Genomic DNA, 16,342 nt, shown 5'->3' with positions numbered 1-16,342 from the left:
TAATACTTTTGGCACCAGAAGGAAGAACTGCTAATATTGTACATAAAGAAGTTCTAAACTGAATAATTATATTTAGAATTCTTTTTATTTCTTTTTATGTGATACGCATGATTTTACGTTGCTTATTCATTGGTTAAGATTATTAAAATTCATATTTTCTAAAGACATTTAAGTTATTTGATGCTTAGGTTTTATAGGGAGCGTGCACGGCCGCTCTTAGCGCCTCTCGCGGAAGAAATCGGTAACATTTCGGTGATCTTGTCCTGAGCGGTCAGTCCAGGCTGTGTAACTATGGGTGTGAAATTGTGGTAGTAGTAATGTATCAAAATGCCTAAATCAAACAGAAACTGTTGTGCAGTGAACTGCCACAACACAAAAAGAAACACGGATGGAAAAGGAATTACATTTCACACATTTCCTGGTCGTCCATGGGAATCCGACAGACGCAGGAAGTGGATTTCGGCTGCAGGAAGAATAATGTAAGTACAGTACCTTATTTCATTTGTAACGTAAATCACACATTTCATATCACACAATTCAAACATACCAGGTATGCCAAGTCAAGAACACGTTCATTTAAGTACACTTTGAAATAGTACATTTCATTTCAAGTATGCAATGCAGCAGGTTCGTATATTTACATTCATGTCCTTCCATGAGCACGTGTCTTCACTACGCCGAATATTTACAATAATAATAATAATAATAATAATAATAATAATAATAATAATAATAATAATAATAATAAATGTTTTCCTGCATTTCAGTGTAGATGGAACTCCATGGGAACCCACCAAATGCTCCATCATTTGCAGTGAACTTTTTTTTAGGAAAGCCAAATAATATTGAAAATCATCTATCATATATACCATCTGTGTTTCATAAGAGCTATAAGAAGAAACCGAAAAGAGAATGTGATGTATCCTGGTTTGAAAGAGCGAGTAAACGAACGAAATTCTCAAATATGCATACGTCTTCTAATTAGGAAACTCATTAATTTATTGTGAAAAATGAGTGTGAAAAACTACATAAGTCGGTGCAAGCAGCATTTCAGATTGAGGCAACGACTTTCAAATTCACTTGTGTTTTAGTGGGAGTGATGTAGGCACACAGTTCAACTCAAGCACAGTACAGCCAAGTATTTCGGAGAAGGTGGATAAAAGTTGTGGTCCCAACACACCCCTGGAAATACACAGAGGATTTTCATGGATACCAGAGCATAAAAAGAGAGGCACAGTTGAAGGATTTAACAAGTGTTTCATTTAAAACATTCAATTTTTTATTTTCTTTCCTTCTTTGTTTCTAAAGTGTCTATAAATATAGGTAATAGCGATGTTTGTTTACTCTTTTTAATGAAAATGAAATTGGGTATAACCTTTGCTGCCTTGGCAGTCATATTTGTTGTACATCGGACTACTGCTGCGCGGAGTAGTCAAGAAACGCACTTATAATTTTATTTTCTAGCCTAGCAAACTATCCGTGCAAAATACCTTGCCTCGCGCTTTTAAAACATTTTATCCTGACGCACGAGTTATAATAGATTGCACAGAGATGAAATAAGAAACGCCAGCAAGAATAGATGAGAGATGTTACATGTATTCTTCGTACAAGTCATGTTATACATTAAAATTTTTTATAGCTGTGGCCCCAAACGGAACTATTGTTTTTGTTTCCCATTGTTATGGTGGAAGAACTAGTGATACTCTTATTGTTAACAATTCAGGCTTCCTAAATCTTTTGAGTGAAGGGGACGTTATATTAGCCGACAAAGGATTCACAGGTATTAAAACACAGTCACCTCATTCTTTACTTGTTACGCCGCCTTTTCATGTTGAAAGATGCAAACAGAGGGTAAAAATTTTCAAAATCTTGAGAAATATTCCTAAAGATCTGTTTCCGTATATCAGTGACATTGTTTACGTAGCTTGTGTGTTAGCGAATTTCTTGCCACCAATAATAAAGAACGTAGAACTGTAAAACACGGCCACTGTCAACTAGTTTCTGAGCTTTATTCGCTGTTGATTTGCGACTATTTTGGAAGTGTATGTACTCAAACCCATATTGGGTTACAACTTCCATAGGACTACTTCATATCTTGACGACAAGATGCAACGATATTTTTTGCCGTAACTATGACGCAAGTCTTCACTTCAGCGGAACACACTCTCACCGTATTAATTCTCAGAACTCCGCCAGAGCGCTCTGTTACTAGTACGGTGCACGCTCCCTATATATAATTATAATGAGTTTCTTTAAATTATAATTTAGTTCGATAGCAAATATTTGTATTTTAACTCTGAATATTGATTTCATAATTAAAAGTTATTTTTTAAGATTATAACGATTTAAATAAGCTCATTCATATCTTTAATATTTCATTAGTATTTCATTCCATTCATAAAGCTTGCAAAGAAATTGTTACAAAAGAAGTAATGTAAAATAATAATATATTTACATTACAAGATCACAGGGAATTTTAAATTTCATTTAACAGCGAACTTGGAATACACGTGAAACTTTTCAATTCCGGCCGAAGCCGGGACGGGAAAACACATCATTTACGTTCACGTCTTAAATTTCTTACGAAATGGGAAATAAAAAAATATTATGTGGCATAACTCATCTATGACGCGAGCGAAGCCGCGGCCAAAGCGTTAGTATTATATAAACAAGCACACACTTTGTTTTCTATAGCACACAATAGGCAGTATTTAATGTGACTGTATGTTTGTTACTAATAGGTCATTGGTTAATGTTACTACAGTTTATAGGTTAATAAATTCGTAGAAGTGTGAAATATTAATTAAAAGTGGTTACAGATATGTTTTCACTATATTTCAAAAGGAACCTTGGGACAGCATTAAATTTAGTCTATTGTTTCTTCAAATAAAAGGAAAGTTTTGCCCCTAGCACTGCACTTCTCAGTTTTTCATTTCCTTGCTTAATTTTTTCAGTTTCATTTTTCATGTGTATTAAGGCTAGTTCTTTGTCATGCCTTAATTGTAGCATGTCTAATTCTTGCTTGCAAAGATCCCTTCTTGCTTCTGACAATTCAATAACTTTTTCACAAGCTTTCAATGCCTCTGATTTCTTTTTCTTAAAAGAAGGCCGGTTTCTTGATGCCCACAATATCTTGCTACCGCTAGTTGATGGTGGAAGGTCATGGATTGTATTCGGGACCGTTTCTTCACTGGTAGAGATAAGGATCTCCCTACTTAGTTCTTCTTCAAACGTTGCCAGTACATTGCATGGTTCAATAGTGTTGCTACTGGATGCGGTTAGGCCCATGTATGCAGAATCGCTAGCCAAGTTGTTGGGAAGAGGCTCTACTTGGTCCCCGATTACTTCTAGCAATTGTGATGATATTTGGTCTAATGAAGGGGTTACAGCAACTCCACCTCCAGTTTTAAACATATTCACCTTATCCTGGCATCTTTTTTGCTTAGCCCTTCTTTTGAAGTTGTCATAAAACATTTTCAATTGTTTCACTGACTGTTACTGCACATATCGCATTGACAATTATATTTAAGTAATTATATAATTTATTTGTGTTTTAACTTAACAATATTGTAGTATTTTATTTATGTAATGTATTTGTTGATGAAGTTGTGTATAGGGGGCAGCACTTCGCTTCCAGGACTGTTTTCTGGCACAAGTGACTGGCTAGGGACGCGGGGAGAAGTGCGACAGACATGCCGCGAGTAACACGTGGAGACAGCAGTCTCATGAAATAATGTAAATGCACAACAGTGCTGACATTTTTCAGTTCAGCCAAACCATTGGCACAATTTCAGTTACGTCTTTTCAAGTGTAAATAATAATTCTAGTGTTTTTAGTGTCAGTGTGTACCTCATATGTACAGGCAGTACACACAGTCCTGGTGTGTTTTAGTTCACGTATAAGTGAATAAATCAGTGACTTGTGCGCTCTTTATTTTTTACAACCAGTATTTTCTTAATAACATTTAAGTGGTTCTCCGAAAGTGTACTTTCTATGTGGTTATTATATGCGAGCACCGGAGGTAAGGTTAGATCGTGAACATATAATAATTTCATTTCAGTCAAACACTGACCTTTTACAAACAAATTCCTGAGAATTAAAACAATTTGCAAGTTCTGTCCATGCTTTCTCTTTATCACGCAACGCTTTGCCATAGGTTTTCTTGTTTTTCATTGTCTCTTTCCTTTCGGCAACAAGACTCGCCAACAAACTCTTCTCGTCTTCAGAGAATTTAGATCCTAATCTTCTTTGATGAAATATTATTATCTTCCATTTTTGAGACCACTCTTATAACAGAAAATTAAATTAAAAACCAAGCCTATTTTCAACCACGGCTCAGTACTTCAATTATTAATCGAGAAATGGCAACCAGAACGTACGATAAAACTTGATATATCGCGATATAACGCTTTGAAATACGAGATCGTATCAAAATAAATGGAACGTCTATTCCACCTCACTAGTAATGATGAAATGTAAAAGGTGTTGACGAAACATAAAAAAGAAACGGGACGACATTTCTGACAGGTGTCAAGCATATTAGGACAAAGCTTGGTGAAACCGGCGGTAAGAATATTTATTTCAGTAATTTTCCCGCCTTATGTATGAATTTTTTTTTTTTCACTAGGGCAAAGTTAATATGAAACAAAAAAAGTCAAAAAGTCTTCCATGATCAGTTCTGCTAGTTCATCAGAAAAAAATTGTTGATAATTTCTTCTTCATCATCGTCATCCTCATTCTGCATTGGCCTTTGCATAGTGTAACATCCAGATGTTCAAAAATACCTATAGGTTCTCCTCAAAGTGTACATGCAAACCAGCATCGGTGCTAAGCAAGACCCTTTCATCCTATTCTAAACTCTGCCGATATATTTTAATATCTATAATGTCAGTGTCACCTGCACCACCTTTTGCATCATTGCAACACTTAGATCACTAAAATAACTGTCCCTATCAGCATCTAAATCTAACAACATAAGTGCACCATAATTTTAGGCTAAATCCTTCAATTTGTTCTTGCCTCGAGAACCATTGTAAATAGCCATGTTGACAGAACTGCTTACTACAGTAGAACCTCGATAATTCGAAATCGGTTAATTCAAAATCCCGCCTAATTCGAAGAAGCTCTTGTTCCCGGAAACATGAGATACAGTTTTGCATGTTATTTAAATTGTTTAATTCGAAATACGGATAATTCGTAATTCGAAGTACAATGTCGGCCCCATTACAGAAATTCAGACTTTTAATTCGAAACTGCCTTTACATTTTAAAACAATAGTATGTCACAGAGTAATTTCAACTCGAAATGTATCCGCTCCGCGTCATAATAGAACACGCGTTCTGGAACGTGGAAGGGCACCTTTCCGCACTTACACTCACTTCAGTGGGTCTACAGTGCGCTTCATGATTGTTAAGTTGAATGAAATCGGAATTCTTTTGTATTCAACCTTTTAAGGAACGCCGTAATATCACGCAACAGGCAGTGTGCGGAAAAACAGAATCCGCGAACACTGGCGATGCCGACAATTGACGAAAAAGCGTAGCTCAGATAATAAATTCGTAGGCACCGAACGGTATTGTCATTGCTGGTGAAACTGCATTGCTTTATTTTAATGCAAGCCCAAACGGTCTTATGGTTTTAGATGGGTCATAGTAGTACGTTGCAATGCACAAGGGATGGAAGCGAGAAACTTTATCCCCTCGTCATAGGAAAGTTCGATAAACCACAATGTTTTAAGGGCGTCGGGCACTTTCCAGGCCAGTACAAAGCATATAAAAATGCAAACAGTACAGAAATCCAAACAAAATAATGCATTTGCAAAGGGGGACCGGCATAATTTATCCTCGGCTTTGAACTGTGTGATTTTTTTTCTTTCGTTGCGTGAGGTTATGTTTGTCAGTGATTTATCCAAGTGCATTATTTGAACATTGTAAATGCACCTTGTTGGATACATTTCGGAAATAGTTTTTCCATGGCATTTGAAAGGTTTAAACTGTGAATCGAGGTGATTGCATGTATTAATGGGTCTTAGAATACTTTGTGACGCGGCAAGTGTTTACATTTCTGAAGTATGAGAGAAGTGCCATGGCGGGAAATCGTACAAGGATAGAGTCATCGAAAAGTTCGATTTTAGGGGCATCGGGTACTTCCTTTGTAAATACAAGGCATCTAAAATGTGTAAAGTATAGTAATCCAATTAATAAAGCACTTGCACATGGGAGCAGCATAGATTTCTCCTCGTCTTTGAATCATGCTTTTTTTTTCTTTTTTTTCGTTGTGTGAGGTTATGTTTGCCAGTGAGATATCCGAGTGCATTACTTGAATACTGTAAATGCACCTTCTTGGATACATTTTGGAAATAGTTCTTTTTTCATGGCATTTGAAGGGTATAAACCGTGAATCAAGGTTAACTGCATGCAGTAACGGGCCACAGAATATGTTGTAACGCGGCAAGGGTTGATACTTCTGAATTGCGAATTGGTGGTTAATTCGAAATCACATAATTCGAAGTCCGATTTTTTAGTCCCAACAACTTCGAATTAACGAGGTTTTACTGTACATGCATGAGCAGTGTGCCTGAGGCGAAGATCCTGAAGGCAATTCCCCACTCTCCAAACTTGAATTCTGCGATCAGCAAGATGTGCAATCAATATATGGCAAAAGGTTCAGAAAAGCTTTTTACAGCTTAAGCGGCTTGCGCAACGTACAGTGACAAACTTTCAAATTTGAAATGGCTCGATACTTGAAAGCGGTTCACACAACTAACAGACAATATTCCATTACAAGTAATAAACTTCATAGCGAGGTCTGTATTGAACTGCATATAAGCTTATGAAAGAAGTATCTCTTGGACACGGGACATGTTTCGCCTAAATGTAGGCATCATCATCCATGCTATTCTTAAAATTAAGGTTAAAATTGAGGAAGAAGAAATGACTTAAGCCTAAGCTTAAGGATATTATGTAAAAAGGCTTGCAACATTTTAAAAACACAATCACACATATTAAGATAAAATGAACACTTGGGTGAAAATGACATAATATTAAGTCATAAAATATCATGGCAAATAAAATAACAAAGATCATATATAGTAGTTAATATTTGTGAACATTCAGTTTCTTTTTGTATTATGTTCTTAAAACTTGTTTCTTCTTGAAAAGAAAGTGCTACCACTTGACACCGTAGTTGTGGCTGTTTAAAATCAAAGTAGGCTTGACTTGTAAGCTTCATGTGGACAAGGTGGAAGAGGGAACTTCCAGAGAAGTTTCTTCCTACAGCTGAATGTTATATTTAGCTACTAGAAATTCTGGTTGTGGTATGAAGTTGTCCACTTGTCGTCCACACTTCGCTGATGACAGCCTAGGTGCCGGAGTATGTTGATGCGGCCCTTTGAATTTATTAATAAGCAGTTAGTAGGTTGCCTCGGCCGCATCAACATACTCCGGCATTCTCGCCTCCTTTTGGCTTTCTGTCAGGGAATGTGGCACCCAACGGGCACATCTCTTGGTAAGGTCTAAATAATTGTGAATGATGGTCTGCTCTGCTGTTGACCCAATATTTAGGGTCCCTTCAATGTATGATGTGGATCTTCTTTGATAATTTTCCTCACAGCATCGATGTTTCCCTGAGTCACGGCTGTTGCTGGGCGACCGGGACAAGGTCCATCTTCAACTGCCTACCGACCCCTTGAAAACTCGCAAACCAATTTCCAACTGTGGCCCTAGAAGGGAAAACCTCACCAAAAACACGTAGCAAAGAAGAATGGCATTTTTTGGCACTGAAAATTTTTATAATCATAAAAATCGCGGCGTGACAGATCCATTTTGCACAGTGTCTGACTCAGCACTGCCTGCATTTTCTCCTCACGCTGGGAGGGGTTGCGCACGTTCCAAGGTTGAGAAACATCGCTCTTTCAAATTAAAAGAATCCCATTGTCCTCAGAATTACGGTTTACGGTCTGCTAAAAACTTTTGGCATAGCCTTCTTAGGCGAGTGAAATACGACAAAAGCATAGATAAACCAGACCATAGGATGTGAATAGAAGTTTAGGCAGGAGCTACAATTAGGGAGAAAATAACGCTGTCTTGAACAAATGTAACACCACACATTTTGCAAGGGGTAGAGTGAAGTTTCAAAAAAAAAAAAAAACAACAAACAGGACATGCAAATGTACGACTGGAAAGAGACAGTTTGGATTTTCGGCCATGACTGAAATGTGTTAGTTGAAACGTATAGCAAGAGAGTTAAAAGCTGCGGGTTGTAAGGCTAGTCATGCGTGTTTTTGAGAGAAATAACTTCAGTTCTCATAAGCAACCTAGCAATCTGCAAGGTTTCGCAGACAATTATGAAGATAAGGTAGTAAATTCCACACATGTATTATCAGTTTGTGTTAGATATATCCGTATTTACTTTCACAAATTGATAACGCAGACCAGAAGCCAGTATATTTAGAAGATTATAACGTGACAAGTTACTTTATAATTTTATAATTGATTGTACTGCAGAATTTACAGTTTTCAAATATTTAACTATGTTATACAAAAGAAAAATTAAAAATTCAACATTTCCCTTTGTAAAATTAGGATGCAAGAAGGTACAAAAAAGCAATATGAATCAAGGGAATCTGATATAAATGAAGAAGACTGAGATTACTCCTTTTAATCATTACATGACAAATGTGTGTATGAAAATCATGAGATACGTATTCACCTAGAAGAATAGCGCTCTTCCTCCTCTGGCATTTCACTCTCCGTCTCAGTAGTAGTGCCTTCTATATCAGAGAGACATGGGTATAGGCGACCAGGTTTTGGTGGCGAAACCTTTATTTTCTTAATGTTGCAAAGTGATGAATATTTAGGAGTGGTCGGTTCTGCAAAGTAGAATAGACTGGAATTAATTTCCAATTAAAAAATTTCATCAAAAAACAAAGACAGTTGGTACAATTTTATATAAAAAAATATCAGTTCATCAAAAGAAAATTTAAAAAATCCTAGAGTTTACAGGTGCTCATTGTCACTGTGTCTGCAAAAACTACTATGTTAAATATTACAATTTCTGGCCAGAGTACGTCTGTCATTTCCACCATATTGCTTAGTGGTATAGAAAAGCAAACCATAATATTACCACTGTAATTATACAAACAGAACATTAAACTGAATAATGAACATAAAATAATAGTGGAAACACTTCTTAATAATATTAATTCATAAATTTAGAAAAAGGTGTGATTTGACAGAATCTGTTCTTTCAAAAACGAAACATTACATTCTAATTTAATTAAGTTATTGGTAGGAAGACCTAAAACTAGCTGGATGTAGGGTCAAGACTGATACTGCAGCCAGGGAAAGGACACTGGTTGATGCCATAAAGAACAAAGACATTCTTGAATAGAGGAGAGTGGAAGAGGCTTATCAACAATATATACGAAACTGGAACTGTAAACCGATGATTATGACTAATAGCACATAGCGGGGTGTGTTCCTGGAATGAAAGATGAAAGGGAAAATCGGAGTGTCCAGAGAATAACCTGTCCCGCCTCTGCTTTGTCCAGCACAAATTTCACATGGAGTGACCGGGATTTGAACCACGGAACCCAGCGGTGAGAGGCCGACGCGCTGCCGCCTAAGCCATGGAGTCATCACAACACAAACTAAAACACACAAAAAAATACAAAGACTAATACGAAACGCTATGTTTATATGCGATAAAACAAACCACTCATTATCATTATCATCATTATCATCATTATCATTTCCCAACTCCAGTTTCCTGGGTGTGGTGTACAAACGCTTGCCATCTCCTTCTGTCTTCATACATCTTCTGATCCAGTACATCCTCCCATTTGTATCCTCTCTCCTCCACATCTGATCTTACAGTCTCTATCCAACGTTTTCTTGGTCTTCCCTGTGGTCTTCTTCCTAAGAGATTAAGGTCGAAATATTTTCTGGCAGGTATTTCCCTGTTCATTCTCATTATGTGCCCATACCACTGAAGTCTGCGTTTCTTTACGACACTGATAATAGGAACCTCAATACCAGCTACTTTCCTATTCATTTCTGATCGTGTCCTTTGTGATTGTTTGGTTCATGGTTCTAATGAATCTCATTTCAGTTGTTTGGATTCTGCTGAAGTCTTTGTTTAGTAGGGTACATGTCTCTAAACCGTACGTGAGGATTGGTATGAAGTAAATGTGGTAGATGACTGTTTTCGCTTTCTGTGGTATTTTGCAGTCCCAGAGGAGATTCCTGACTTGACTGTAGAAGTTTGATGCTTTCTGTGTCCTGCTGAGTATTTCCTGCCTAACAGTGTTGTCTTTCGATATTGTGCTTCCGAGGTACTTGAAGTTAGAAGCTGATTCTATTTTTGCTCCTTCCAGAAATATATTTGAGCTTGTTCCTTCCCTGTTGATGGTCATTTCCAATGTCTTTGTTTTGCTCATCTTCAGTCCAAAACGTTTGAATGTGTTGTTCCATTCATTAAGTTTCTTCTGAACTTCAGCTTCTGTCTCTCCCCATAAAAGCACATCATCAGCAAATACCAGGGCGTTTGGTTCACTGTCCATTTTCTTGATAGATTTGATGACCTTGTCCATTACTATTACGAACAGGAGTGGTGACAGAGCACTTCCTTGTTGGACACCTCTCTTTGTTTCAAACCATTTTGATCGTCCGTTGGCTACCTGGACACAGCTGTAGCACTTCTGGTATACCATCTTGACTTTGTCAATTAAGTACTTTGGCACCTTTAGGTCTTCCAGACATTCCCATATCTTGTTTCGAGGAACACTATCATATGCTTTTTCAATGTCCACAAATGCAATCACAAGATTTCTTCCGTATTCCCAGTACTTTTCTGTCAGCATCTTTACTGCAAAGATAAGATCCACAGTACTCCGACTTTTCCTGAACCCATGTTGTTCTTCCTCAAGCAAAGGTTCCACTATCTTCCTAAGTCTTGTTTCTATGATCTTTTCCAGCAGCTTCAGTGAGAGTGACAACAGCGTGATGCCTCTGTAATTTCCACATTTCCGTTGTTTCCCCTTTTTGAACAGTGGGATGATGACTCCTTTACTATCCCTCATAAAACGGATGACTAGGTCTGCTGACTGCTAGTCAACTTGCAGGATGAGGGAGATGGTACTTGGAAGTTTTAGACTACGGCGCAGATCAACTCCGTAAGGATGTCTACCATGATAGGATGATCGCCGCAAGTATACACCAGAAGTGGTTCTTCTTTCAGTAAATAGGAGTGCGTTAATGTATCGTGGCCAATCCGAATACAACATAATACACTGCTTCCCTCCGAGAAGCCCGAAGGGAAGTCCTCCATACCTCTGTTGTACATTTTATCGCTCTGAACTTATTTGGTAGTGGAGTGGGACATAACCAAAGGTCTCAGCTGGGAGCGAATATCACTTGCTGGAATCTTGTAAGGATACAGGGGCAACGTAACAGCCTACTTGGCAGCCTTACCATGTTAACTCGTTTCCCTCTGTACATAAAAGTGATTCTGGTGTCAGCATACGAACACCCAGCCAGCAGGTCCTGGATCCGCTGCACCAGAGGGTGCCAAGGGAAACATGTATCAAAAGACTGTCGCGAGCTCGAGGAGTCAGTACAAGGCAGAAAGTGTTGGTGCTCATCGGACAGGGCGTACTGCAGCGCTTCACAGATAGCAAAGAGCTCTGCTGTGTACACACTACAGGTTTCAGGGAGAGCAAAAAGAAACCTATCATTGTCAGCAACGAATGCACAGCCCACTTTCGTTTATGCACTCGACCATCCGTGTAAACGACTGAATCTGGATACCGGCCAACAACAGACAGGAAGAGCCTCCGATAAATCGAGGAGTCTGTGTTTTTCATCGGGTCTGTGTGCAGATCCAGAATTCGTTCAGGTCACAGTAAATTAAATTAAATTCTTTCAAGGTCCACCTATTCAATACAATGACGTTTTATTGTGATTCAATCACATGTCAAATGGTCAAATGGTGCTAGTTTCGGCATGTATGTGCCATCATCAGCCTTAAGTACAAATTAAACAATTATATATATTCCTAGAACTATGTAACGAACAGCTGGAATTTTAAGAATTTTATACTACAGCAATTAATTGCAACATAATTTTAACTTATCTCATGTATCACCACAGTAATTGTATTTTATAATGTGTTCAAATGTGTTTCAGATGTTTTGTTGACTTTCAAGGACAGAGAAGCAGATGGAGATCACAGAAAAATGGATTGCCCCAAGGAAGTGTACTGGCTCCATTGCTATTTAATATTTATACCAATGACCAACCACTCCCTAACAAAACAAGAAGTTTCATATATGCAGATGACCTTGCACTAGCCTGCCAGAGTGCAACTTTTGAAGAGGTAGAACTCACTCTTGATAGCGCTTTGAAGGAATGAGGCAAATATTACAAGGCTTTGTGTTTTGTGCTTTCCAGCTCAGGAACAGAGAGGCATGAAGGAAATTACATGTTTCCTGGAACGGAACCCCCTTGAAACATTTTTTCACCCCAAAGTATCTAGGGATAACGCTGGACCGCTCCCTCACTTTCAGAAAACACTGTACATCAAACACAAAAGTCAGTGCCAGAAACAACATCCTGAGGAAGCTGAGAGGTACAAACTGTGGTGCAAAGTCACAACTTAGAATCACTGAATTGGCTCCGAGTTACTCTGCTGCAGAATATGCATCCACTGTGTGGCATAGATCATCCCACGCCAAGACTGTGGACCCTACCCTGAATGAAGCTTGTAGATTAATCACAGGATGCCTGAAACCTACCTCTGTTGAGAAGCTATACTGTCTTGCTGGCATTGCACCTCCAAGTATTCGTCGAGAAGTCGCTGCCGATCAAGAACGACTGAAGGCTGAGAACGTTGAAGCTCACACGGTGTTTGGTCATCAACAATCTCAATCTAGGCTGAAATCCAGGAAAAGCTTCCTCCAGACATCAAAGTCCTTGAAAGGACCACCAGATAAGGCAAGACTTTCCTTGTGGAAATCCCAGTAGCAAGAACGGATGGAGCCGCGTGAATAACTTCCGGCTGGCTACAATGAAGACTGGAGTGTTTGGAGGTCCCTTAACCGATTAAGAACTGGTGTTGGCAGGGCTAAGTCCTCACTTAAGTTATGGGGCTTCACATCAGAGGACAGCAAGTGCGACTGCGGTGAAAAACAAACAGTGAATCATATGTATCAATGTCCTCTCTGCCCATTTTCATGCTCAGAGCATGATTTAATGCTTGCTGATGACAACGCCCTAGGTATGGCTCAGTTTTGGAAAAACACCATCTAGATGTACAGTAAATTTGGTCAATTTCCTTTATCTGTTAATTTTTGTAAGTAGTTTAATTATTTTATTTTTAAATGTATGATTAAGTATGCTTCTGACACGAGTAAATAAAAACCTTGACTTTCTCTGGCAACACTGACAATTTGAAGGAGACTATGAACTACACTAGTTGATTCTCTTGTGTTCTCTCTCTTCCTTTATGGTTCCGAGACCTGGACCCTCAAGGCAAGAGATAAGTACCGTATCGACGCCTTTCAGATGTGGTGTTGGAGAAGGATGCTCCATGTACCTTGGATGGATAGAAGAACTAATGCATCTATTATTCAAGAACAGAATATCTCCGAACGTCTCTCCTCTCGCGTCATAAAGAGAATCGTCCAATTCTTCGGACATATTGCAAGACGTGATAGTGAAAATCTGAAGAAATGTATCATGGAAGGCAAAGTTTTGGCAGAAGACCACGAGGAAGGACATTGAATAGGGGGATTGATCAAGTTCTGCGTACCACTGGTCTGACTCCTCAGCAGGCTTTAAGAGAAGCTGAACATCGTCAAAGTTGGCGCCGCTTAATCTAGAATATTGTGTGAAGTAAAATGGGTTCACGACGCTCAGCAATGAGTTACACGACTTATGATGATGATGATGATGATGATGATGATGATGAACGCACCAGTGGTACGTCTTCATTGTTGAATTTGTGTGTGATGCGCCGGATGTGTCTCACGCAACCGTGCTTCATGTCTTCCATCAATCCATCGTCAGTGTTCACAATGAGATCATAGTGGAAGATAACTCCAAAAACATGATTCAAGGTTCTGTGCTCTTCCACTTTCACGGGGATTTTGCTAAAGCGGTTGCACTTAAGCAAACGATCTGCTTGGAGCGCAGTGCTCGTCATAAGAAGCAAATCACGACTGTACATTTTCTTAAGATCCTCCAGTTCGCCGTATACACCTATGTGTCGACTGAAAAGGATTGATTTGATCAGCTTGAAATTTTGCCCATCGGTTCTGACAGCAACCTGGAACCTAGGGAAGCTGGAACCCGAACTAATACACTGCTCTTGTTCCCAGCAGTTTGCCCCCATCGCGAATCAAATGTTAAAGACGACCCATGGCAGACGGAAGTTGTTTCGATGCCATGCCCGAAATCATTCTCCCCGAATGCCACTCACTCCGATCTGGGGCCTCTGTAGCTGAACCAAGCAGCCAAGGCAATATCTACCTGTATGTAACAGGTATTGCACAGGGTTCGATGTAAGATGATGCCTAACACGTAATTACTGAGGCAGTGAGCACTAGAACTTGCTTCCTCCAATCACCCGTAATAGCATGTACCCCATAGGGTGTACGGAGTAATAAATATAGAGAAAAAATAATAAACAATTAATAATATGTCCTTCTGGCATTCGGCTGTGCGGGGACCTGTCTTGGCAGGCGGATACTACTGCATGGGTACATGGCGCTCCCACCTGAAGGCTTCCCGGGTCACCAGCGGGCTTTTGAGCATAATCATACACGTAAGAGGCACACACATCAAGAATTTTGAATCGGTCTACACAACTAACTATAAAATAATAAAAGATTAAAAAATAAACAGGGGACTGATGGCCACATGATCCTACGACAGGCAGGCTTACCTGCGAATGTATTCAGCCCCTCCCATCCACAGGGAGTCCAACACATTATACCAAACTACAATCCAAGTCCACGCCTAGGTCACCCCTTTTGGTCGCCACTTACGACAGACAGGGGATACTGGGGGTTTATTCTGCATCTGTGTCCCCCACCCGCAGGAGGTGTAACCCTTTTAGTTGCCTCTTACGACAAGTAGGGTACACAGTGGGTGTATTGTTCGTCTGTGTCCCCCACCCACACGGGGTAGCTGCTTCTGTGATAACACATTCGTCTTCATGGCTTAACCTCTCAGCGTGGGGTGACTTTCACCACCTGGCTACCCTGTGCTGCAGGAGGAATATAGCACCAAGCACACAAACAGCATAATTTACTGGAATTACCTACAGGTCAGTGAAGTGGAGCAATCTTCTGATGCTTTCAAATCGAACAAGATATATAGTTGAACCAAATATAGGAGTAGGTAGCACCTAATATATATATATATTTGTTTGTTTCTCCAACCCTTATCCCGTTTCCCTACGGGGTTGGGTATGAGGTGAGATGAATCTGTCGTGGCAGGTTTTTATGACCGGATGCCCTTCCTGACGTCAACCGCTTCAGAGGAGTTAATGAGATGAAATGAATGACGTGATATATGATAGTAGGGAGAGGGTGAAACCCGGTGCCAGCACAGCCTACTCCTGTCGAATAGCAGCAAGGGGGTCTGCCCAAGGCTTAACGTCTCCATCCGACGGACGAATCACCATTAACAGCGTCATATGCCCTCACTCTATATGAGCACTGCGGAGAGGTTTGGAATTTAATCCAGACTTTTGGCACGCAATATAGTGATTAGAAATTGTATACCACTACCTCCCCTACCCTGCCAGCCAACATTCTGATGGTGAAATTTTTTTCCACCAACGGGACTCGAACTGGCTAACCTTGGTGTCAGACCGTTTAGACTTCAGCGCCTTAACGATCATGGCCACCAGGCGGGCTATATATATATATATATATATATATATATATATATATATATATATATATGTATATATACACACATTTTTTTTTAGAAGTAAGATCTCCATACAGGTTTCTGCACTATGCTCATTAACATACACAATGCAAGAACTACATACATTTCCTCCACAACCGCTACACATACACATCCTCGATCAGAACAGAAATAACATACCGTGTGACTGCATCTCTTTTCAGCTTCCTACATCTGTGTCTCACACAGCCACATGTAGTGTGTAATTAGGAAGCATCCAGTGCACAAGCAGGAAAGAAAATGAGCAAGAGAACAAGTTTTACAGCAGCCTTCAAGTTGAATGTGTAAGGATATGCTGCAGAAAGTGCAGTCATGTATGATTCGTAACCAGAGAAATAAATTATTGGGAGCAAATATGAGTGCTA

At 39.4% G+C, this 16,342-nt stretch overlaps 1 protein-coding gene across 1 annotated transcript in view; it reads right to left on the bottom strand.

Moving 5' to 3' along the window:
• Nucleotides 1–16,342, bottom strand: part of LOC136875936 (anillin-like) — a 332,763-nt gene that overhangs the window by 189,340 nt on the left and 127,081 nt on the right. Inside the window, exon 9 of the mRNA XM_068228263.1 lies at nt 8,710–8,869. Coding sequence (XP_068084364.1) covers nt 8,710–8,869 — 160 coding nt within the window. The remainder of the gene's footprint in view (nt 1–8,709; nt 8,870–16,342) is intronic.

Source organism: Anabrus simplex, chromosome 6 (genome assembly GCF_040414725.1).
Source record: "Anabrus simplex isolate iqAnaSimp1 chromosome 6, ASM4041472v1, whole genome shotgun sequence".
Classification (NCBI taxonomy): Eukaryota; Metazoa; Arthropoda; class Insecta; order Orthoptera; family Tettigoniidae; genus Anabrus; species Anabrus simplex.
Note: the sequence above shows the minus strand (reverse complement) of the source record. Positions and strands in the feature narration are given on the sequence as shown.